At 53.9% G+C, this 25514-nt stretch overlaps 1 protein-coding gene and 1 pseudogene across 3 annotated transcripts in view; one reads left to right on the forward strand and one right to left on the reverse strand.

Annotated features, from left to right (window-relative positions):
• The window catches only part of NRG2 (neuregulin 2), a 179511-nt gene that overhangs the window by 21556 nt on the left and 132441 nt on the right, over positions 1 to 25514 (reverse strand). For all 3 annotated transcript variants that reach the window (XM_029217916.1, XM_029217918.1, XM_029217917.1), the window contains exons 2-4: positions 16490 to 16661; positions 9479 to 9597; positions 3341 to 3461 (exon numbers count right to left, since the gene is read on the reverse strand). In XM_029217916.1, the coding sequence (XP_029073749.1) occupies positions 3341 to 3461; positions 9479 to 9597; positions 16490 to 16661 (412 nt within the window). The remainder of the gene's footprint in view (positions 1 to 3340; positions 3462 to 9478; positions 9598 to 16489; positions 16662 to 25514) is intronic.
• On the forward strand, positions 10967 to 14445 carry LOC114891671 (annotated as a pseudogene).

The raw sequence follows: 25514 nt of genomic DNA on the forward strand, positions 1-25514 counted from the left end.
GGTACAGGCTACATTAGCCTATCAACCAGGAGCAGGGCCTGAACTTGGCGTGGGTGGCTGGCTGGTAGTGAGTTCCCACTCAAACAGGGATTGACCCCCTGAGTTTCAGGGACACAGGGGACAGATTAGGAGGAGCGGCAGGTAACAGGCTTCCCAGCCCTTCCCCCCAAGCTGTTATCCTTGACTACGGGAAGGTCTGTGCTCAGGGCTGGAGAAGAGCAGGGGTGAGAGAGGGGCAGAGAGGAGAGCCCACGGGCTGCATCTGGGGTGACAGAGAGGCTGGGACTCTGCCTCCCTATTTTCCCACCCCACCTCCCGGGCCTCAGTGTCTCCTTTTGGTAGCCTGGGGATAATGCCATGTGTGCTGCCCTCACCCAGGGGAGAGGGAGGATGAAGGATGAGGGTGTGCCCCGGGCACTGGAGGGAGTGAAGGGTCTCTGGCCTCATGAGGGGTGTGGGTGGAGAGAATGAGCAGGCAGATGGGCATGGGATGGGGGAAATCACCTGGACATGGGAGCAGAGGGGATGGGGGGGGTGAGCTGATGGGAAAGGGAGGCATGCCACTGGTATGTGCACAGGGCTGGAAAGAGAGTCTTGTTCTGTCATCATCCCCTGAACCAGTCCCCAAGAGTCACGCACCAACCGTGCTCTATAAAAACACGGAGAGAAGAGGAGAAAGCAGCAAGAGGAAGTGCAGAGGCCCCTGTCTGGCCCAGACAGGAGACGGTCACCTTGATTTGGACCCCCGTTTTCAAATCTCCCTAAGCTTTCCTTTTTTAAAACAAAATTCAGTATCAGTGACACTGTTTCTTTTGGCTCTGAATTCTAGAAAAACAGGAGGGACGGAGTGTGCCTGTTTTCCAACACTCCCCGCAGGGCTCTGAACCAATACACAACAACAAGTGTCAGAAAACCAGGAAGGAAAACTGATTTTTGTAGAAACTGGAATGAAACTGACCAGTCTAGTTTCATTATCCAAGCTAAGCGGAAATGCAAAAAAATCAAAATAAAAGTAAACAAACAGCACAAATGGTACGACGTGAGTTCCATTTCCTAAGTTCTTTCCTTTTTATTCCATGCATTCCATTCAGGGTGTCATCAGGAACCCCAAGAGGCCTACCCCCCTTCCCTCCCAGCTCACCCACCCCCAGAATGGCCTCTGGGTTCTGCCCTGCCCCCCTCCCCCCTGCCCTTCTCCAGCACAGCTCTGAGGACCTGCCCTCCTGATTGCAATCCCTGCCAGGGATGCCCCTCTCCCCTGAGGGCTCAGGGCATCAGGGAAGTTGGCTCCAGGAGCCCTGGCTGGGGCTGACCCAGGACAGGCTGAGATGGGGAGGTGGTGGTTCTGGGTACCAAGCTCAGGTTCTAAGCAGTGAACCCCAGTTGCCCTGGTGGGGCGGGGAAACAGGACAGCATCTTCACAGTGGCTCAGGCTCCTGCCCTCTGCTCCTCTCAGACTTAGCTGGGCAGGACCCAGAAAGTCCTAGGGGTACAGCCTTGCTGGCACGGCCCCCTGGGAATCCTATAGCTCACTACTCTTTCCCACACTAAACTCTGGCACTGGAGTCCTGGGTCCCATGGCCCTCCTCAGCCCCGACACCTGTCCCGGGTGGCTGAAACCTTTTCTGTCTGGAGCCAGTGACAATGCTGGATCCCTTCAAGGTTCTGGGATCCAAGGGGCTAGGGAAGAAGAGAGGCCTGGGGTGTATGTGTTTGTTGTGGGGGACAAGAAGAAGGGGTCCAGGGCTAGGCCATCTCTGTGAGGTATTCCAGAACGCTTATGCATTTCTATGGATCTTTTCCAAAGTGCTCAGAGCATTTTCAAGGCTAGAATGTTCCCCAGGGTCTGTGGCACTAATGTGGCAGCTTCCTAGAGGCAGAAAGAGAGAGGAAGGATGAGGGGCTGAGTCTGGACTGAGAACTCCCCTGGGGGACCTGCTGTTGCTTTTGGGACTGTCCCTTGAGATTCAGGATGGGGGAGGCCGGAAGGCGGATGGCAGCAGGTGACAGGTGGAGCCGAGGTGGATGCTGGCAAAGGAGGCCAGCTGGAGCAAGAGGCACAGGTGTGCCTGGCAGTCCAGGCTCAGCTCACCCAGCACTGAGGGGAGGGCGTGAAGGAGGTGTGGCCCCTCGTTCTCACGCTGTGAGGTGGAGGGGTCTTTGGCCAAGGCTGTAGTCAGGAGGGAGATGCAGCTCTGGAGCTGGAGGCCAAAGGCAGGAAAGCCGAGAGGAGTGCTGAATCTGACCTTATCTGTGGAGAGGGCAAACGCCTCTCTCCGTGAATCTTCATCAGTACTCTGCTGGCCCCTGCCCAGATGCCACGGCAATGGGGCAGCTTTGGCACATCGCCAGCGCCCTAGGCTTGGGCTGCCTTGAAACCCAAAGTTGTGAACTAGGCCTCCCTCCCTCTACTCAGGATCCGGCCAGAACCTGTGCTGCCCTCACCAAGCTCCCCTACCTGTTCCTTGCTCACCTACCAGAGAATCTGTCAAGGGGGCAGTGGGGGCCCGGCTCCCAGAAGATGTGGCTGGGCCTGAGCAAGCCCTCCCTGATCACTGTGCTCCCACCTACCCTGTTTGCTAAGGGTGGGGAGCAGGGGGTCCTCAGCTCCTGGGAGTTCCTTCGGGGCAGCTCTTGGGGGGAGGCAGAGTCCCAACATGAGCTTTTGCTCAACCCTGACCTCCCCCACTCAGCCACACCCAGAGTGATGTCCTTGCTGGTGGCCCTTCACTCCCCAGAGAGGGGCTAGGGACTGAAGTGGCACAGGCAGCAGCCAGAGCATATCTGGGCACTGGGGTCCTGCTGGGCAGGGAGAAGAGCCAGGTCCTGAGGTGAGCACTGGGGGCAGAGCCCTCTTCTTCCCTCAAGGCTATAAGAGCAGAGCTCAGCTAGCAAGGGCTCTGGGACGTGTGCCCTACCTGACCCTGCCAGGCTCCTCACTGCTGGGGAAGATGCACCCTGGGCAATGTTCATCAGAACAAAGTTTGGAAAGTTGCTGAGAGATAGGGAGGGGAAGAGAGAGAGAGAGAGAGAATCCAGTGCCCCGGGCATAGACTGGTCTCGCCATCTCCCTAGAAGGTGTTGGTGAAAGGGTGGACATTGGAAGATGGGGTGGGTAGGGGCCTGGGAAACTGGGACTGCAGAAGCCCTGAGCCCTTTAGAGCTTACATCTCCCTGTATTCCAGGAAAGGGCTAGGAAGTGGGGCAAACCTCCCTGTCTACACCCCTTGGAGACCCCTTATTAGTATCTTGAAGCTCACTTTTCCTAGAGCCCTCCACTTCTGCCCCAGCCTCTCTCCCCCTGCTCCTGCCCCCATGCCTGCCCCCACTGGTGACTTACTTGCAGGAGAGCTGGTTGATGCCCTCGATGTAGTAGCAGACGCCTCCGTTGACACAATAGGACTTGGCTGTCTCGTTGCACTTGCGGGCGTGCCCCGACCAGGATGATAGGGTAGTGCTCACTGGAGGTACAAGAGACACGTGCCGGTGACCCACCGAGACCGCCTCTGGGCCCCAGGAATCACCTCCTTCATGGCCCATCTCAAAGCTGGACGATCAGAGACTGTAGGAATGGCTGGGGTCGGGGGAAGGTCTGGTGGTCCCTCCCAGTTCACCAACAAGGCCAAGGGGAGGCCACCGTGAGCTTGGACCATCTGCCCAGCACCACCTTGCACCCTCGCTCCAGGCAAACCTTCAAAGGCTGGGAAGATTTTTTTTGGAGGGGATGACAGGCTAGCAGAAACTGCTCCGTCTTCTGGCATAAGGGCCCACCTCTGCTGCCTGCCTTCCTGCCTTTCTGGGGGCTCCGCTGCAGGTGGATGAGGCACCATGTCTTACGTGGGGGGCAAGTCACAGGGGTTCAGGGAGGAGACATTTATATCTGTCTGCACTGCTGGGGCTCTCATGGACCAGGGCATGATTACAGGGAGCTGGGCTTTGAGGGGAATGGCACCTTTTTGGGCACTGTAATTTTCTGCGATCTAGGGACTTGCGGCAAGAACCCTAGCTTCCGTCTCTCCCCTCTTTGTCCCAGAGTTGGGCCAAGGTGCCCGGAAATGCTACAAAGGCCGCTATGCACGTCTCCATAAGCATCCCGGGCCGCCTTCATGTCCTCCCTCACCAGGAAGCCTCCACCTCCCCGACCCGGTCAGCTGTTGCCTCTGGAGGGAGCCTCCAGGCCTTGGACAGCCCAGGCCGTAAATCCGGGGCTTCACGTTGCTGGGGAGAGGGCTGGGGGACAGCTGGGATGTGGAAACTAGGTGACAGTAAGACTGGGCTTCAAGGCTGCTAACCCAGACTGCACACCTGATGGATCAGATTCATTTGATAAGTGAAAATCACAAAAGCACTGCTCCCCAAAGGGATGGCATCCAGGAGCCTGGTTTCAAGTGAAAATTCTTGCCCCAAATTTCAGTCTTTATCTATTAGCTAACCTCTTAGGCTGTGTAACCATATTGGGCAGCTAGAAACCGGTTCCTGCTCCCCCCTCAGCTTCTGTGGCTCTGACGGCCTCTCATCCCCACCCAGCCCTGGCCTCCTGACTGAGGTGGCCCATCCTACCTTGGCCGGTCCTGTCTACTCAGGGGTACTGAGTCTCCACCATCCCCCGAAGTAAGTGGGGGGATGAGAGGAGGAGGAGGAGGGCCGGCACTTGGCGCCCTGAGTGTTTAGACGTGTGGGGAGACGGATGGGGCACGGGACTGGGAGTGTATACACAGCTCTGCCTCTGTATATGTCTGAGGAGCTCGCTGATAAAACCCAGCGGGTAGGGCCAGCTCCCACCTTCCCTCCACATCATGCCTGCTGCTGGTCTGGCATCCTCGAGCCCCACCCCTGCTGACGTCTCCCACCTCTGCTCAACCCCACACAAGGCTGGGACCCACATGCTTCTGGGTCAGTGAGACCCAGGGAACTAAGAAAGGGACAGAGAAGACAAACAGCTGAGGTGACCACGCCTGTGAGTTATAAAATCTCATTGCCGGGAGGACCCTAGAGGTTGTCCTGCCCTTCAGTTACACTGCCAAGGAGGAGTGAGGAAAGAGAGCAGGGAAGGGCCTTCCAGAGTCCAGTGTGTGTTGTAACAAGGCCTCAGGGCTCCTAACATCTGGCTGAGCATTCTCACCAGGCACCTGGTCCCTCGTGGAAGAACACATCAGCACCAAGGCTTGACGGGAAGATGCAAACACGATGTGGACCACGGGCCCGAGTCCTCTCACGGGCCTTGGCCAAGCCAGAGAAATCTCAGGGCAGCTTGATGCCCTCTGCAACCAGGGGTGGAGGAACCTGCCCAACGATGGGCTGCGTGAGCAGCGGGCAGGAGCGAGGATGGTGGCAGGACCACAGCTGCATGCTTGGGCCTGTCTACACGCACGTCTGTGCTGACTGAGGCCTTGGGAGGCAGAGGACGACTCCTGAGGGAAGACAGGGCCCCATCTTGGGATCCATGGCCTAGGGCTGCCAGAACCATGTCATCACGGGGACTAGGCTGGGGCCCCAGAAAGGTAAAAAGGGAGGGCAATGGGGGAGCCGGTTGTAGAAGGTGTGGAGGGAAGTGACCATAGGCCTTTCCACCTCAAAAAGAAGTACCTTGAGGCCACCCCTGTGACGGCAGGGCCCTCCCAGCTCACGGCAGCCAACTCTGCTGGTGGTGAAGGCTCACGCCAGAAGCTTTCCACACTGAAGAGGTGCATTCATGCTATTCCAGCACACATGGGCCCCTAAGGCAATGCGTCACGCTGCCTTGTCAGCCTATTCGTATTTCTTCACTGTGTTCTCCCGTGTTTGGGGATGTGAAGATGACAAATGACCTCCAAGTGGGAGAATCTGGCCGCTCCCTGGATACCAGCGCGGGGATGGCGCCGATCCACCCCAAACTCAGCTCCCACTCATCTGCCCCAGCCGCTTGTTCCTCTAGCCTTGCTCATCTCAGTGACTGGACAGCACAAACCAAAGGCCTAGAGGGCATCTTTGATTTCTGGTCCTTCTCTGTTCCCCTAGCCGTCCATCACCGAGGGCTGCCTTCCTACCTCCTCCTGAGGCTCTGTCCATGTCTCAATACCGCCTCCGTGGTCTCTTTCCTGGATGGCCACAATCGCCTCCTCACTGGTCTTTCTGCCCTCACTCTTGCCTTCATCTCTAACCTTTTCGCTTCGCAGCTGCCACCAAAGTGGTCTTTAAAATATGTAAATTGATCAATCGCTTCCATTATCAAAACCCTCCAATGGCTTCCATTCATACTCATAATAAAGTCCCCCTCCCCCTCCCCAAGTCTAATCTGGGCCTAACCACCTCTCCCACTTCATGTCCTGTCCCTGTCTTGCAGCATATTCAGACTCCACTGGCTTAGTCCAGCTCCTCTAAGAGGCCACGAGCCTTCTTATCCAGGACTTTCAAAATATCAGTGTCTCAGAGAGGCTGCTCAGGCTCCTCCTTCATTCCTTCCCTTAGCTTTGTAACTTCTCCTTGTAGTGCTTATTCTAACAATTAAAGGACCAGTTATGCAATTACTAGCTGTCCAAAGCTTAGCTCCTCCACTAGAATGTAAGCTCCATTTGGGCAGAGGCCATGTCTGTCTGCTTCACTGGTGAACGAACCCCAATGTCGAGCACAGCGCTTGACATGTAATAGGTGCTTAACGAATATTTACAAATATTTCTAATGAGCAAATGGACATCAGATTCTTGAGAGAAAGGTGCCTTCTTCTACCATCCCAGGGTCTAGCCTGGTCTCCTTGGCCAATGATGATAGCTTTTCTGTAGGTTAAAGCATTGTCTCTTACTAAATGCAAATACTCCTGGAAGGTCATTAGGGAAATGAAAATCAAATCCACCGTGAGATAGCACTTCACACGCCCTCAGGTGGCTGTATTTCAAAAAAAAAAAAGACGGATAATAACAAGGGGTGGTGAAGATGTGGAGAAATGGGAAGCCCCCATACTTTGCTGGTGAGAATGTAAAATGGTGCAGCCATTTTGAAACACAGCTGGTCATTCTTCAAAAAATTAAACAGTTACTACATGACCCAGCAATTCAACTCCTAGGTGTATACCCAAGAGAACTGAAAACATATGTCCACACAAAAACTTGGACACAAATGTTATAGCAGCATTTTTCATAATAGTCCAAATGTGGAAACGACTAGAATGATGCAACAACCTCAGTTGATGAATATATAAACAATGTGGTAGACCCAGGCAATGGAATTATTATTCAGTCACGAAAAGGAAAGAAGTACTGACCCTACTACAACATGGAGGAACCTTGAAAACATTATTTTAAGTTGAAGAAACCAGTCTTGAAAGGCCACATATTCTGTGGTTCTATTTATATGAAATGTCCAGGATAGGTAAATCCATAGCGGCAGAAAGGAGATTCTGGTTGCCAAGGGCTGGGGGGATTTAAAGAAAACACCTGGGAAGGATAAACCCAGGCAGCCTCTATCTGCCATTAGTGTCTTGGTGGGAGTGAGTTTATTGGATCTCTGAAGAGAAAATGGGCCGGGAAGGAGCTGACGCTGCAGAGATGTTCTGCCTGCTGCCAGCTACTGCAACTGCTTTTCTCCCTTGCTCTTGGAGAAAATCTCTGCTCATCTTTCAAGGCCCAGATCAAGTATCTCTTCATCCTGTAAGGCTCCCCTCCCGCCTGCCTGGGATGTCCCCTCTCCCGTTGTTAAGTTGCCTGTCTTTCCTCTTCAGTGTGTTAGAACAGGCAGACGCTTTGAGTTCAGGTTTTAGCTTCCTGCCATTTGAGGGGACTTCGGGAGCCAAGACTGTGACCCCTCAGCGCTCAGAACAGCGTCTTGCTGAGTTAGGCCTCGCTGAAGGCTTGAGTTGACAGTACACATGGGTGCACCTGTGATTAAACAGCTAGCCTTTCTAAGCCCCCAGGTAAGGGGCAGACCCAGAAGCCTCTCCAGGGCTTCCACGATCCTGTGACACCCCAGGTCACACCTGCCTGCCCTCTGGGGCAAAGCCAGGCCCGGCCCGATATCCCAGGACTTGGTATAGCCACCCCGGGACAGTCCACCAAGAAGGCCACACCCGCAAAGAAAGTTCAGCAACAGGATGAGAGCTGAAGAATGAGCTGATAGAACTGGAGAGAGATACACAAGACCACAGAGGGCCGAGGAGTGGCCCAGGAGTGGGGCCTGCACTGGGCGTGCCGCTGCGGTGGGCTGGACTGGTCAGGAGGATAGCTGCCTGGGAGAGATGGCGCAGGAGGAAGAATAAAAATGGGAAGGAGAGGCCGACTACAGTTAGGGTCGGAAAGGTCATTTGGGTTGGATTTGTGAGAGCTGGGCTGTGGGACCGAGTCCTTGTTCTTTGGCTCCATGGGTCGGGGAGTGACAGGGCGAAAGCATCTTGAGGCTGCTGCTCTGGTCCAGGTTCAACAGGGATGAAACCTGGGCCAGGATTGCCCCTAAGGTGGGGTTGGAATGAAAAGGACAGACGTGAGTGAAAGATCCAGAAAGAAGATGGACCAGGACTCGCAGACTCAGACCTGGTAGATCCAGTGGTAAGGGAGATCGAGGAGCTGAGAGGCTGGGAGGACAAGGGAGGTCCCTTACAACACGGCAGACCGGGTCTGAGCCAGGCTCTCCTCTGAGGGTCACAGGGCAGGGTTCTCGTTAGACTGCGCTGGGTGTAGGGGGGTACTGGAGGGCTGTCTGGTGGAAACACAAGGAATGAAGGGAGATACAGGACTGGAAGTGAACCCAACAACCAGGTAGCCAAGTGGTACGCGGAGGCTGGGTGTCAGGAGGAGGAACGAGAGCTGTGGGGTTCTGAGGACTCAGGCTAGAGTGGAGGGGGCGCGACCTGAGGACAGGCAGCCTTGGTGACTTTCCAGTCAAGGGCAATAACCAGAGGACAGCCCAGCAGGGAGGCCGCCTCCATGCCGAAGCCGGAGCTGCCTCTGCGGAGGGGGGAAGCGAAGGGTGCCGTGGGCTCCTGACCTTGCACGTTTCCCAGGGAGGGGATGACCTGTGGGAGAGGGTCCTGCCATCCCTGAACTGAGGCTGCCCCCAGGGGCCCGGGGCACCCAAGCCTCCCACCCGTGGCCCCGTGGAGCAGGCTGCCTGCACTCGGGCGCCCAGCAAAGCAGCGGGCAGGCAGCTTGCGCGCACCCTGGGTCTGCCTCTCCCCGGAGCCCTGCTTCAGGCAGCCCAGCCTCCCATAATTGCCTTCTAAAAATATCCTTCCCCCCACCCTCACCTCTTGATTTCAAAATATTTAGTTTTCAGGGTATTTAAAACGAGAGCTGGCGGCTCTTCCAGGTCCAGATAACAAAGCTAAACATTTATGCTTCGACTGCATTTCTCTGAATCGGCTCAGATCTTGGGGCTTGATACGGCAGTGGCAGGAGGGAGAGGAGTCAAGTGCAAGACGGATCATGTGCGGGCCTCCCTAGGGCTGGGGGGCAACTGGCCCACCCCCACAGAACCCCTCTAGGACCCCTCCCTTCGTTGGGGGACCACCTACCGCTGTTGACGAAGAGCCGGCCCCTGACGGTGTCCTTCCCCAGGATGTTCTCAGCCTCGCAGACGTACTCCCCAGCGTCCTCCACCTTCACCTTGTTGAACTGTAGTCGTGAGTTCTTTCTGGTTAGGGAGGGGATAAGAGGCGAAGAGGCGTGAGCCAGGGCTTAGGTTGGCTGTGGCTCCCCAGCAGTCACCCAGAGGTCACCTCTCCCTGCACAGCCACAGCGTCTACGCAGTGTGGACGGGAAGTAGATTCCCTCCGACCAGCCATTGCTGGGGTCCAGGTGGAGTGCAGAGTCCCCAGGGCTGGAGGGAGACCTGGGCACCCAGGACAACATTGGGATTCTAAGTCCATGAATCCTCACATTCACTTTTCCAGGGCTGGGCCTTCTCTGTAACCATTTTTCTAGGGGAGGAAAGTGGAGTCCTTAGGAAGTCGCATGGCCACCTCCCTCCTTTTCCTTTAGTGCTCTTCTCTCAGGCCCGCTGTGTCTCCCCCCACCGCCTTCCAGTAGAGCAGCTGCTGGCTCACAGCTACCTCAGCCTTCCCTTAGAAGCGGTAGCCCGTCATTCTAGATAAGCCAGGCCTATTTCCAGATACCCGGCAGGGCCACCAATCTAACAGGTTCCCATGGCAACTGTGCCCAGCCTCCCAGTCCAAACCTGTAGCTCTCTCCTGCCTTTGTGTCGGCCCTGTCACTAAGGGGCACTCTGTGGCCTCCTCAAGGGGTTTCGCTTCATTCATTCAACAAATGTCCACCGAGTGCCTTCTGTGTGCTGGGAGCTTGGATACCTCAGGGAACAAAAAGATCCTATCCTCAAGGCCTGACTTGACCCTTGTGGCTAATCTGGAAGAGGACAGGACAGGACAGATGGGAAAAATGAGTCCCAGAGGGGCTTCTGGACTTGTCCAAGGGTACCCGGCAAGGCAAAGGCAGAGGTGGATAAGGAGCTGGAGTTGGTGAGGACTTGGGCCCCAAGCAGCTCGTGGGCTGTCTCCTGGAGCCTGATGCTGAGGCTGACCCCTCTGTCTAGGGCTTTGCACCCAGCCCTGAATGCCACGAGTTGTGGGGCGAGGCCTGGGCAGACACTTCAGTGCTGTGGGTGACTCCAGGGCACCTGGCCCTGCTTCCCCTCTTCTTTCTGAAGATGCTGCCAAACCTCTCCTTCCTTCCGTGGGCTTCCCTACACTTGCCCGTGGTGCCTGGGTTCCGTAGGCTCTGTTCACACCTCCCATCCTTCCCCCTGCCCCAGTGCTCTTTAGGGCCAGTCTGAGCTCCAGATTAAGCCCTGGGACCCCAGCCTGGTCCCCGGGGGAAACAAAAAGTAGCATGAAAATTTCTTAACATGATGTAACCTCCTCCTCTTTTAGTCCCGAGTTAAAAAATCAGATTCCCAGAATATGCGCAGTGGGTTGGACGAGTGGTGGCATGGGAGGTAGGGTAGCTGAGCTGTCCTGCCCTGGGCCCAGGGATGGAAAGACAGAGCCATGAAGCTGATGGGGGAAGGTGTGGATGGTGAGAAGAGAGGCTGCACCAGGGATGGAGGAGATGGCAAAATGACCCACATCCCTCCCCGGGCTGTGCTTTGGGGACCTACCTGTCTCCTGAGCTCCACCTCAGCCTCTGATGCTGGGCTCTTCCCAGACCTCCTCATTCCAAGATCCCCCAAACCAGCCTCCATGAGCTTGTCTTGTCAAAAAGGCCCTGTTGCCGTGGTGATGTCCTTGCCGATGTTACAGTGACAGCTGCCTGACTCTGTTCCACCCCTCCCGGCTCATGCCGTTCTCTGTCTCCTTGGCCTGGTGTCTGCCTACAACCCTCTTCTGTCAATTCAAGTTTGTTCTCTTCATTAAACAGAGCCCTGGAGGCCCCTCTGGCTAAGACAGCATTTCCTTCCTGGCTCCAGCCTAATTAGATGCCACAGATCTCAGCTGTCCCGAACCAGGCTTCTGCTTCCTGACCACCAGCTCTTCCCTGACATTAGATGAGCAGAGTAGGGGATCACCTGAGGGTCTCCGGGTCAAGAAGGTATAGGGGACACAGACTCAGAACCTCCTTGTCATGTCACCCACCCACAGCTGAATTCAAAGGAGCTTCCCTTACACGACATGACATGCAGCAGGACAAGGTGGAGCTAGGCTCACAGTTATCTGGAGGAATGAAAGCTAAAACCAGAAGGAAGGGCTTCCCGCATGAAGGGGTGTGAGATGTGTGGAAAGGTGGGGGTGCAGGGAGAGCCCCTCCCCTTTGAGGTGCCAGAAAGAGGCAAGGGGACATAAACAATGACCCCTAGGTTTGCTGGCTGCAGACATCTTGGGTTACCAGGTGTGTGATGATCTCCCCAGTTCCAGGAAGGTGGCCCCAGCCTTGCACAAGAGGCTCTGGGGTCAGGGCTGAAGGGTAGGGCTCTGTGGGGCTCTCAGGCCCCTAAAGAGTGCGGGCAACTACGTTTCTCCTCTCCTCACTCCTAGCTCCAGTCTGAAGCCCCAAGGACTCAGGACTCCCTCCCACCTTCTGGCAGGCCTAGTGCCCGCTTGCTAGGCTGACCCAGGTCTGCCCCTGTGATGGACACCCCTCCCCTCCTTCCTCAGCCAGTTTTCTGCTGGCAGGGACTAGGGATCTGGGTGGCTGCTTCCTCCACCCGTCCGCATGTTTTCCTCAGTGCCTATCTCCTGCTGCCTGCCTGAGGGGCCAGTTCCAGCCTGCCCCTCATAAATAAGGGAACACTCGGTTCTGCATGGGTGGGCTCCATGCCCAGGGCTGGGGAGGGGGACGGTTTTCTCCTGGCACAGGAAGCCTTGGGTGAGACACCTCAGCGGGGCAGTCCCAGAGACAGGCGGCACCCACCGGGAATGGGCCTCCGTAGACCAAGAGTGATGTCAAGACAGAGTGTGGCCTGGGCAGAATGGAGTGCTGGGAGGGCCAGAGTGCAAGCTGCAGTGTGGGCAGAAGGAAAGAGAAGATTTTGCCAGAAAGGAGACTCCCGCCCCTAACCCCTAGCCCCCATGCCAGGTGAAGTACGTGTCTAGAGGCGGCAGCTCTCTGAGTCACAACACGGGAATCAGAAGTTCTCCATCATGGCCCCTCCTCCAACCCATCACCTCACTGCAGGGAGCCCAGGGGCATGACGGGTGGAGCAAGGCAGTTTCAGAAATGCAGCAGATGGGACAAGGTCCTGACAGGAAGGGGGCAGAGGCACACTTCAGGCTCTCAGGGGTTCTTAGTACCCAGGAGGAGACCCAGATGATACGACCAGGCCGTTTCCGGACTGGGTGACCCATTTGTCTGATGACACTGAGGCTTGACCAGGACAGTAACTTGTTCAAAGGCCAACCCAGAGGGTGTCCTGCCCAGTCCTAGGGGCACCCTGCACCCAGGAGAGGAAAGCTAGTCCTGCAAGAGCCTCATCAATTCACACCGGAAGTAGACCTCCTCTGCCAGGCCACACAGGAGAGAGGGTGTGTCTGGGCGGTGGTCTTGGAGGCTCTCATGCTGGGAGAGACAGCCCCCCAACCATGCCATGAAGCCGTGTCTAAGGCACTGTGGGAGGAGACGGTGAGAGCTTGCTGGAGGGCTCAGGAGGGTGACCCAGAGGATGTGACATTTAAGCCGGGCCTTGGAGAATTTTGCAGAGGACAAGGTGAGAGGAGGGGGGCGGGCACTGCCAGCACAGAGAACAGTCTGGGCCCAAGGCCAGGGGTCAGGAGCACCGAGGTGTAGGGGAACAGCGAGGCAGTGAGTTACAGGCCAGGAAGGGGAGCGTCAGAAGGGCCCCAAGACCTAGGCTGTCCTGGCATACTGCAGGCTCTCGAGATCTGTCAAGCAAATGAATGAATGATCAGATATGTGCCCTGTTAGAAAGATCATCCCCTGTCAGAGTCACACGGGTCAGTGACTCTGTGGACTCCTCGAATTGCAAGCAAAACCAGGTGTATAAAGAGCATGTTTTCTGAAGCAAGGGTCAAGGTCTTTACCAGATTCCCCACTAGAAGCTAGACTAGAAACTCCGTGAAGGTGGGGACCATGTCTGCTCCGATCTTTGGTGCATCTCCAGCCTCTGATAGAGTGCCTGGCACACAACTGTTGCTCAGCACATGTATGTGAGATACAGAAATGAATTCACAAAGGGGCCTGTGGCCCAGAAAAGGTGGGGTGTGGTCAAGAGTGAGACCGTGGAGGAAAAGAGGCTAAAGTCAGGGAGAGCAGAAGTGAGCAGGGAGAAGGGTGCCTCCTTCCAGAGGCGGGGTATCCACCTGGAGGGGACGGCACGGGGGTAGGTGCCGGCCAGCGGGCAGTCTGGTTCTGCCACAGCTGAGAGGAGAGCACAAGGGGCAAGGTGGAGAGGCTAGACTGGGCCATTCTGGGTTAGAGATGTCTGTGGAGCTTTTCCGGTAAGCAGCCTGAGGTGACTTCTAAAAATTCACTACTGACCCAGAAAACCCCACAAAAATCATGCAAATCATAGAGGTTCAAGTCTTCGTGTTCACTTTAAGAACACTCGTGAAACTGCCCAGGCCATTAAGGGTATGCATATCCGAAAAGCCACCAAGCATCTGAAGGATGTCACTTTACAGAAATAACCTGTACCATTCCATCATTACAATGGTGGAGCTGGTAGGTGTGCCCAGGCCAAACAGGGGGGCTGGAAGCAGGGTCGGTGGCCCAAAAAGAGTGCTGAATTTTTACTGCACCTGCTCAAAAATGCAGAGAGTAATGCTGAACTTAAGGGCTTAGATGTAGATTCTCTGGTCACTGAGCACATCCAGGTGAACAAAGCCCCCAAGATGCGGCGCAGGACTTACAGAGCTCGTGGTCGGATCAACCCATACATGAGCTCTCGCTGCCACATTGAGATGATTCTTACTGAAAAAGAACAGATTGTTCCTAAACCGGAAGAGGAGGTTGCACAGAAGAAAAGGATATCCAGAAGAAACTGAAGAAACAAAAACTTACGGCCTGGGAATAAATGCTGCAAAAAAAAAAAAAAAAAAAAAAAGAGATCTGTTGGGTATCTCTGGGGTGGTAACTAAGTGTTTACCTGGCAGCATGGGTCTGGAAAAAGAAAGGCCATCAAACTAGAGATGGAGGCTTGGGGGTCATCAAATATAAGAGGGTGAAATCACCTACCGGTGGAGAGGGCAGGGTGCTCAGAGGCACAAGAGGACCAGCAGGAGGACCACAGGGGCAAGGAAGCAGGTGGCACCCATGCCAAAGGCTGCTGAGAGGCCTGGCGGCCGGGAAACTCTGAGGTCACAGGGTCTGTCAAGAGCCACAGCTGCAGAGAACTGGGGCTGTATTTACAGGGCAGATTTCTGCAGAGCAAAGAGGAGTGGAGGATGATCTGTGTAGAGTCAGTGGGTGTGAAACTCCCTCCACGTGGTGATCGAGGGAAGGAGCAAGATGGGGCAACAGCCGGAGGAGGAACGGGAGGCGGCAACGTGGAGGGAAAGCTTTTAGAAGAGAGGCGATGTTAGTGGTTTGTTGGGGGGGAGAGAGAGAGAGAGGCTGAAGTCACCAAAGAAAGGAGTTTGTTGGTGGCACAAGGGCTCTGTGTGTGCAGGAGGATGTGGGTGAGTGTGAGGGCCACGTGCGGATCAGGAATGGGGATGAGGATGGGCCACGTTGTGGACTGTTTGAGAGTAATGCGGCCGGCAAGGAGCACCCCGTCTCCTGACTTCTGCTGTCTCAGTGAAGTAGGGGGAAGGGGAGACGGGGCCCCCCAAACTGTAGAAGCCTGTCCACTCCTCTCTCCAGCTCAGAGCCAGGCTTGGCGGGGAAGGGGTGAGGTGGCCTCAGAAGGTGAGGTTGATGGGCACCCTGTAGACTGGTGACACCCCAGACCCCCCTCCCAAGTTCCCTGAGGAAGCAGTGTTCTTTCAGCCATAAACCTTTGATCTGCACCAAATCCTCTTAAATTACTTTCTGTTTTCTGCCTGGACCACTTTCCAGGGTGACCAGTCCTGTCTTTGCTCCCTGTTCACAGAGAGAGAGTCAGAAAACTGGAAGCCCTGCCCAGACCCCTGACCCCCACCTCCTCTTTCACAGGTATCGGAGACTAAGGCCTGAGGGCAGGATGTGTACATCCGGGGTCACCTGGCAAACCAGGATCAGCCTGAGCCCAGACCCTTTTTCCATCACTTTCTGTTGTCGGACAGGTTGGAGGGTCCTCTAAAATCATCTTCATTTGCATTTTGCAGGGGTGAGGAGGAAATGATAGCTCCTCTGGAGGGGCAGGAAAGGCGGGGGCGTGCCTCAGCCAGAGAGGGAAGTCCACAGGGCCCTCAGGGCCCGCAGAACAGACGTCAGGCTTGTCCTGCCTTCTCACAGCCCCTCAGGAGAGAGGTGAGGGGCTGCCCTTGGACGTCTGGCTTCTCTGGTGCCTGGAGCCCCCTGTCTGGCCAATCCAAGATGGAAGAGAGGCCACCTTCCACAGCCCAGAGACTCTAGAGCTTCAGATTCTCTTCCCTGGAGCACTGACTCAAAGACTAAAGTCAATTTCCATGTCACAGGGGAACTGTCTGAGATACAGACTCCTTCGACACCAGTCAAAGCCATGTGCCTTTCCCTCACCTGGCTGTCTGCCCAGTGCCAGCTTGCTGAGCTGAGGAACCAGCCCATCATCACGCGTGCCCTCCCAGACACAATCCAGAGTCAGGGTCCTTCACCAAAAACTGCCCAATAGTGGGCTTTCCGACCCTGTGGCAGGTCCTTTGAGAAGTTTTATGCCCAAGATGGGACTCCACAGTTAAAGCTGATTTGGACAATCAAATTGCCTTCAACCATCCAGGGACATTAATTAAGCAGGTACCATCGTCTGCAAGATGCTGGGGCAGCATCACCAGAGGGGCTGGAGCTGCAAGGAGAAACTGGGCGCCACAAAAAAGGGGGGACTGGAACTGGTTCCACAGGTGGATCTGGGGGAACAACCCTGGGCTCTTCCCGGCTCAGGCCCCTCCTTCTGAGGAAGGATCGGGGGTGGCTGGGTGGATGGAGGGAGGGATGTCGCTCACCTGCCATTGCCGTACTTGATGCGAATGTCGCGGCTGCGGTTGAGCTCCTTGCCGTCCTTGAACCAGCGGTAGGAGGGCTGGGGGTTACCAGCTGCTGCCTCACACTTCAGTGATTGCTTCTCACCCACCTGTCCCGTCTGGCTCTTCATCTTCTTCAGCTTGGGCCGGGTGGCTGTGGGGATACAAGGCAGGAGGTGAGCGTGTTGGTGGTGGGGCAGCGCCAAGCATGCGCAGCAGAGGAAGGGCCACTGTCCTTAGGGGGTGGGGAAGAGGGTGAGCCTGGGGAGCCACCCCTCCTGGTGTCATTTCCTAGTTCAAATCAATAAGCCTTCACAGAGGGTCTGCGTTGATGTCAGTGTGGGTACCGCCTATGGAGAGTTTTCCTTCATGCCTGGAATGGTACTCAGAGCTTGATACACATTAGCTGATGAAAATCACCCCGTGAGTTCATTGCAATGATTAAACCCATTTACAGATGGGGAAAACTGAGGCTCAGAGTGGTGAAGTCACCTCCCCAAGGGGCTGGAACTGGAATTCAAACCCAGGTCTCCTTGACTTCAGTGCTCATGATCTAATTCCTGTCCCAGACCCCCAGGCCTATGCTGGGCCCAGAGGACACAAGTGGACCAAAATGACAGACACAGCTCCTGCCCTCAGGAAGTTCAGTCTAGCAGAGGAGCTGGAACCTGGCATTGACATCACAGCGTGGTTTATGGAGGCCTGGGGGTGCTGAAGCCCAGAGGCGTGTCCCCAACCTAGACTGCGGGAGGAGCTAACTCAGCTGAGAGCTAAAGGATGGGGGAGCTAGAAGGGAGGGAGGTGGCCCAGGCTGTGGTTTATCAGAATCGCACGTGGTCAGCAAGGTGAGCTGCCCTGAATGGGTGAAGTGGTGTGGCTGTGTGGGGGATGGGGCCTGGGGCTACACTGGTGGGCACAGGGCTGCAGGGCTGCAAATGCCAAGCTAAGAAGTTTCTCCCATTTTTCTTGAACACCATTCTATTTCCACCTGCCCTGGTCTCCCATGTTTCATCTCCTTGCCCCCCTCCCTCTAACAACCTAAAAAAAGAAAAGGAAAAAGTACTCTGTTCTTAGGACAGTGATGGCAAGTCCCTGCTCCCTGCTGGGGTGTGTGATAATTTCCACTGGGACAGCCCTGTAAAGGATACTCAGTGCCTTTGTGTGTGCTCTCATTTGGTCACCGAGCTCTGTAAGGCAAGTGTCATGCTAACATAAAGGGTGAAGATGAGACTCAGGTTAAGAAACTTGGCCAAGGTCACCCAGCCAGGCAGCCACAGAGCCCAGGTATCTGGATTTGCAGTGTGTCAGGCTTGTAGCAGGCCGGTGTCTGCTTTTGCAGCCTCAATGGCTCTCTCTGAGGAACAGAGAAACTGGTTGAAGGGAGGGTCTGCTGGGGCCAGAGAGTTGTCTGGGGACTGACTGACCCTGTCTAGGCCATTGGTCCTTCCCCCACCAGTTCAGAGTCACAGCTCAAGCTGGCTCTGGATAAAGACAGGTGAGAGGGCCTGGCTACAGGGGCCCCTCACTGAACCTAACCCTGGGCTGCTGCTTTTAGTAGGGAGTAGATGAGCGTGGGGTACAGGGGTAGAGGGAGCATGGAGAGAAAGTGCTCCCAAAGCCTTAAAAAATATAGTACACAGATTCAAAAAAATGGTGCTTGTGAAATGATTTTGTTCATTTTAGAAAATTCGAAAATACAAATGGATAAAAGAAAATAAAATCATCCATTATCCTAGTACTTACCAGTATTTAAAACACACATACACACACACACACACACATATGCACCTACACATCTATTTTTAAACAAAGTGGGATCAGTGCCAGTAACATGTTTCTTTCATGTAATGAAACACTGTAAGCCTTTCACCTTGGCATTAACTATTAATAACATTTTGCAAAGGGACTTCTATAGGACAGGCATATCCAGAAAGAGGATAATAGATACTACTTAAGAAAACGGTTCCACGAGCAAATCAGTTTGGGAAACACGTGGGTAAACATTAAAGAAGTATCTTCATTGACTTCAGTATGATTCCCCAAGTAAGGGTCTTGGAGCTTTGTTGGGAAACCCTTGACTTTATTTCCTTGAAATGCTATTATCTGGAATAAGTTCTATAACATAACAACTTATGTGTGTATATATTTATAGATATATAAATATTTTAATAGAGAATATATTCACATGATTCAAAATTCAAGAAGTGAAAAGGGGTATATGGCTTAAAAAACAGATCTCCCTCTAACTTCTGACCAAGGCCACACAGTTGCCTTTCTAGAAGGCAATCAATTTTATCAGTTCCTTTTACATCCTTTCAGAGACCTTTTAAGCATAAACAAAAACCCCTAGTATTTACACACACATTTTTTCCCTATAGCACCATTTTTAGGGTTGCATAATATTCCTGAATGGGTGAATCAGAACTTATGTAACCAATTCCTACTGTGGAGCATTCAGCATACATTCTCCCCTGCCTCACCACACCCCATCACAGACAAGCCCAGAGGAACACCCTTGCAGCTTCATCCAGTGTATATATCCAGTGCACATCAACCTTTGCACATATCCAGTGTATACTGCTGTAAGGGCAGTGAGGCTCCTGACTCAGACTGCCTGTATTCAAACCCAGGCTTTGCTATTTGTTAGTTCTATGTCCTCAGGCTATTGCCTTAATCCTTCTGTGCCTCAGCTTCCTCATCTGTAAAACACAGGTGATAAAAACAGCTCCTACCTCATGGGATGATGACTGAGGATTATATGAGATAAGGGATGTAGAGCTCTGGCACGCACAGAGCATTTAATAAAGGTTAGCTATTACTGTTATTATTATCCACAATTATTTCCTAAGGCAATCATCCTAAAAGTGGAATTGCTGCACCAGAAAGGTGTGCAATTTTCCTCAGCTTTACACTTTGCCAAACTGCGTTCTGGAAAGGTTGCACCAATTTGCACTCCCACCAGTGAACGATGGTGCCTGTTTTTTCCACACCCTCACCAACATGAGGTATTATCATGTATTTAATCTCTGCCAATTAGCTAGGCAAAAGGTAATGCCTCTTTGTTGTTTTCATTTGCGCTTATTTGATACCTGGTGAGGCTGACCGCTTTTCATAAGTGTATTGGCTCATTGTATTTCTTCTTTTTGAATTGCCTGTTCTTGTCTGTACTCTTGTTTTTCTACTGGGTGCTCATCTTCTTACTGATCTGTAAGAGTTCTTTATAAATAGTAAGGCTATTCACCTTTTGCTACAATGTTTTTCCCCAATTACCTGCTACTTACATTTTTAAATGCCGGTTTATTGTTTTGGGTTTTTTTTTTTTTTTTTTGACACTCGGAGGTTTTATGTGTATCAACCTATCAATCTGTGGGACTTTCTGGAACTTCATTATTCTAGTGTGATTGAAGCCCTGCCTCAGCATCCTTCTCCCTTACCTACACCCCACTGTCCTCCGTCTGCTTGCTCTCGGGGCCCGTCACTCCTTATCAATAGTTATTAACCCTAGATGCTAATGAGAACCATATGGGAAGCTTTAAAAAGTGTGTCAGTGCCAGGGACATTGTTCTGGACATTCTGAAGCAGGACCTGTGAGGATGGGTCCAGGTATGTGGGTTTTAAAAATATATAATAAATACGTAACATACTCTAGGCAAGAGCACATATTGTAAGTGTAGAGCTTGACAGCTGGCTGCAAGCTGAACACATCTTCACAGGCGGCTTTGCTCCAATGTTGGGTTGACACCCAGTGATCTAACCTCTTGGTCACCTGGTGACCTGCAACTAGGCTCCTCCCCCTCCTCGTGAACTGGGGACACAGAGAGCTCTTCTCAAGTTCTAAGGTGCCTCCTTCCCCTGCTTGGAGAGTGTTGACCTTCCCTGAAGTTCTGAGGTTAGGGAGACCCCTGACCCCACCCTCCCCAACCCAGGCTCCCTTCCTCCCAATGAGCCAGGGTGGGGGTGGTGGAATACCTGGTGGGAGGAGGTGGTGCTTCCTGACAAGTCCTGGCACCCTGTGCCCTGAGCCCGAGGCCACTGCTTAATGGTGGTGGTAATGGTTACACAGAGACTGACCCAGAAACAGCAGACACGACCCCAGTTCAGAGGGCCCGAGGAACTGGGGGCTTCAAGGTCGTTCCCTGCCACCAATGGGAAACCCAGGACAGCATTTCAGATGACAAGGAGCCACCCCATCTAGTGAGAACCTTGTGTGACCTGACCCGAGTGACAGTCCCCTCACTTCAGAACAACCCCATCCAGTTCACTTTTTCCCCACTCATTCACCCTACTATATACCAGGCACTGTTCCGGGCCCTGCGTGTACAGTGGTGAACAAGGCAGATGAACTTCCTGCTCTTGGGGGCCTGCATTAGAGTGAGGAGAGTAGATAATAGCAAACAATCTCAGGAAATATGAGGCAGTAATAAGCTCCTGGATAAAGGCCTTGAGGGGTGAATGAGCTTGGTGAGTTCAAGGGATAAAAGAGGCCCAGGTGGCTAGAAGATTCTGGAAGGCAGGGGAGCCTGGAGAAGTAGGCCCAGGTGACTGACATGAGGCTGTGTGAGCTAGGACGAAAAGTCTGGGTTTGTTTTGCCTCCCCCCGCCACTTTTTATGTGCTTACTAGAAAACTTTAAATTACATATGTGGATCGCATTATATTCCTGTTAGACAGCACTGGGCTAAAGGATGGCAATAAAAACCACCATACATTTCAATCATGCTGTGTTCTTTACGAAGAGTCTTCTTTTCTGTCTCTTAACAGTTCCTCACGAGCATCATCTGAGATACTGAAAGCCTATGTCTCCTGCTCTAGCAGCATCCAGTCCTGGTCCCTGTTCACAGATACCTTAGTTCACGGCTCTTTGAAAGCCAAGGATGTGTGTTTTGAAAACGAATGGGACCCCGCGAACAGGCTGCATTTTTTACTTCAAGCAAGTCCCTTGGAGAGAGGAGCGGCAGCCCAGGAAGAACACCCCGCAGGTGGCACTGGGAACACTGCCCAGAGGACCTCTGTACCCTCACTCCTGGGCCTGGAGCCCTGTCAGGCTTTCTGCAGTGAGGAGCGTGGACAACCTGCGCAAGATGGCCCTGGAGTTTTGTAGATGTGATGGGAGGTATCAGAGGCTTATAAGTCGGGGAATGACTTGATCTGACTTTACTTTCTGCATTTTAAGCTCGTTCTTATCCTGAGCCACCATTGCTTCTCCCACTGCATCCCATTGGATTCAGTACCAGATCCTGGGAACACCTGGGACAACGCTAAGAGGCTGCTGACACAGCAGACTTTGAGGAGCTGAAGATAGAGCTTACCAGGCCTCAGACATGAGTGGGCCAGCCCTAGCCCCAGCCTGGGCACCATCTCTGAGCCAGGTCCGGTATTGTCTGGGTCACTTTTATAGCCCAGGGCCCAGAATGCAATGCTAGTGTGAGGTATGGAGACCACTGTACCGTGTCCCTGGAGTGTCTTGGGGTCAGAGCTGAACCAAGCAGAGACACAGTCTTCCTGGGGTGGATGGGATCTGTCAGGACAAGAGCTGAAGCAACCCAGTGGGTAGGCTCTCAGCCCCTAGTCAGTCAAACCTGTGTTTACTAAGTGCTACTATGTGCCATGTCCTGTGCTGTCCCAGACAGAAATGATCTAGCCCTATATGGAGCAACCACTCCTACCCACCAAGGAGCTTAGCTTGTTCCTCTCTGTTATTGTTTTGTTACATAAGAAATACATTCTTGATGTAGAAAAATTGCACAGTGTGGGCTTCCCTGGTGGCGCAGTGGTTAAGAATCCACCTGCCAACGCAGGGGACATGGCTTCGAGCCCTGGTCCGGGAATATCCCACAAACCGTGGAGCAACTAAGCCCGTGCGCCACAACTACTGAGCCTGCACCCTAGAGCCCGTGAGCCACAAATACTGAGGCCATGTGCCACAACTACTGAAGCCCGCGCGTCTAGAGCCCGTGCTCAGCAACAAGAGAAGCCACCGCAATGAGAAGCCCGTGCACCGCAACGAAGAGTAGCCCCCGCTTGCCACAACTAGAGAAAGCCTGCGCGCAGCAACGAAGACCCAACTCAGCCAAAGATAAAATAAATAAATAAGTAACTTTATTAAAAAAAAATTGCACAGTGCAAGTAAGGAAAAAGAAAAGCACATTTAAATCCATTCAATTACCACCAGAGAGAAAACCACTGTCAACATTTTCAAATACTTCCTGCAAGACTCTTCTCTTGAAAACGTTTTATAGCCTACTTTTCTTGGTTAACATATTATGAAGACATTTCCCCAAATCTAGAAATACAGATCTAAATCATTTTAAAGGCTGCATAATATTCTGTCGTTCAGAGGAACTTGTTCAGTTGTCTCCAACGTTCTGCTAATGTTAACAATACAGCCATAAACTTCTCTATAAATTCAGCTTTGCAGCCAAAGGGAGGGCTCACAGTCCTGAGGGTCTGTGCTTATTTCCCCACACAGAGAGGGCACCCTAAAGGCCCAGCACACAGGACAGCGGACAGACGAGAGGCATCAGGTAGAAGCAAGAGGAAGATCTGTGTTCAAAAGAAGGGGGTGGAGATTCCCAATTCCCTGCTTCCCCGGGGGCTGCTGCTTCCCCGGGGGCTGCTGCTTCCCCCCCGGGTGCTGGGGCAGACAGCAAGTTGATGGCCTAGGTGGCCCTAGGGTGTTGTTCAGCCCGCCCTTCACCACCTCTAGTGTCTCCTCAGACCAAGCCCTGTCTACTGAGCTCCCATCCTCCTTGAGAGGTCACTTCGTCCCGTTCCCGTCCCAGTCCTGCTGCTTAGGGCCCACCTAAGCTCTCTGGGGTAGGGGTGTGGGCGTGTGGGCACAGCTCTTTTGGCAGCTTTCTAACAACAAGAGGAAAGTCTCTCAGGGATGACCCAGGTCTCCGCAAAAAGATCTCCCTTGATAAGGGATCCCGTAAAACCTTAAGACACATCTCAGTTGCCACGAGTCGGGCCATGGTTGATCTGGGGGCTTCTGCTTTCTCATCACCCGATGCCAAGCCGGGGCACCTGGCCCGCATCTGTGTGGCAGGGAATCCCCAGAAAGCACCTCACTGAAGAGAACAACAACAGTAAGAACAACCAGGGCTGCTCCTTTCCCACATCCCAGCCCCGAGGCCAGGCAGTACCGCTGCTGCCAGCAACTTGACCTCATTCCTCTCGGCAGTGGGCGGTGGGTGCGGAGCCTGCAGAGATCTGAGAGCAAGACGGACGCCTGGGACAGGGCCAGGCAGCCCAGCCAGGCGGACCAGGCCCGGCCTCCCTCCCGACAACCAGGGCGCAGGGGCAGCGGACTCCTAAAAGGGTTAATGGTCCCCACCTCATGACTAAGGCTGAGCAGTCCCCTTTGCAGGGCAACACCTGGAAACAATGCGGCCAGCCTGCCTGGCATCAAAGTCTCCCACTGTCCTGCTGCTGATGGGCTGTGGGCCAGCCCCCTCCCCACCCCTCCCCCACCCAGAAGTGACCACGACCTCTGGGAGGTTAATTACAGACTCCAAGTTCAAATGAGAAAGAAAGAAGAAACAACAACAACTAAAAACACAGCTGGTTTAAGTGAGCACAGAGGGCCTACTCTGAAACCGGCCCTCAGGTATCCTCCCAGGAGCCTGCAGAAAAGCCATTTGATACCCACAGGCCAGGCCTCCCAAAGGGAGTGTGTCCCTGCTGGGCCTCTTGGCTTTCCCTGAGCCACCTTTCCTCAGCCAACCAGGCCCAGCCTGGTGCCTGGGCTTGCCTTGCCTGCTTCTCACGCCATCCAACAAATACCCACCTCAGTCCCTATGATGTACCAGCCACCTACCAGCCATCAGGGATATGGTGCTAAGCAAGACAACGTGGCCGCTGCCATGGGCTCCACTGAGGCTGGGAGTGGAGTGAAAGCCAGCCCAGACCTAATGGGCTCTTAGCTCAACAGGCCAGGTGCCTGACACCTCAGCTACAAGGTAGAGAAGAGGGGTCAGGGCTGGCTGGGGATGGGAGCTAGAGAGAGCAGATGCTGGTCCAGGGGCGTGGGTGAAGAGAGGGGAAGGGAGGAAGGAGGAGGACACAAAGCAGCTCCAAGAACAACTGAGATGGTTCCTGCCTTAAAGCCTCGCCTGCCCATCCAGAAGCACCCATCCACTGACACCCAACCCTACAGTGCGAGGGCAGGGCAAGAACAGGCCTTTCTTGACCACCAGGGCCAACACTATGCCCCTCCCTTCCCCCAGCCCCCTCTGCCAGGAGCCCGACGGCCTGACAGAAACACTGCCGCCTCGGGACCCTCCCAAGACAGAGATGCCCAGCCCCGGGAGTCAGGCAGGTCTACGCCACAGTTCCTCACCTAGGTTCAGGGCTGAGACATGGGGACAGGAGCAGCAGAGATGGGGGACTGCGGGGGATGTCACCTATGTCTGGGGAGACTGCACAGGTTCACAGAGCAGGGGCACCAGTTGCTGGGGTGGCATACGGCTCCCTGGTTCTTACCAGTGCTCGGGGGCACAGACCGCAGACACCTAGAGTTGGCACAGAGGAAGCCGTGCATAGCAGAGGAAAGAGCGGTAACCGAGGACACAGTAGTTCAGGTCTTTGTCCTGGTCTCCCAATTTTCCAACTGTCCGCCCTTAAGTAAGTAGTTTAGCCTTTCTGCGCCTCAGATGACTCATCTATAAACCACACTCTGCCTATTTTAGAGGAATGGGGCAAGAGAAAGCTCTCTATGGAGGGATGGAAGAGATTATCATCTCTTTGGCTGCTGGAGGTAGAAGTAGGGACAACAGAGATGACCGTCCTGCAAGGCCATTACCATTTGCCCAACTCTGTTTAAGCTCCTCACTGAGCAAGGATGGGCCCTGGCCTCGGAGAACCCTCTGGAGAAGGCCTGCTGCTGATGGACTAGGCTTCCCCTTGTTCAAGGAACCCAGAGAGAAAGAGAGCTGAGGAGGGGAATCCCAGAGTCCCTTTTCCCTTTGGGACAGGTCTGCACTTCCCACCTCATCAGCCTGGCTGGA

The sequence above is a fragment of the Monodon monoceros genome, unplaced genomic scaffold (genome assembly GCF_005190385.1).
Source record: "Monodon monoceros isolate NGI ecotype Baffin Bay Population unplaced genomic scaffold, NGI_Narwhal_1 Super_Scaffold_12, whole genome shotgun sequence".
NCBI lineage: Eukaryota > Metazoa > Chordata > Mammalia > Artiodactyla > Monodontidae > Monodon > Monodon monoceros.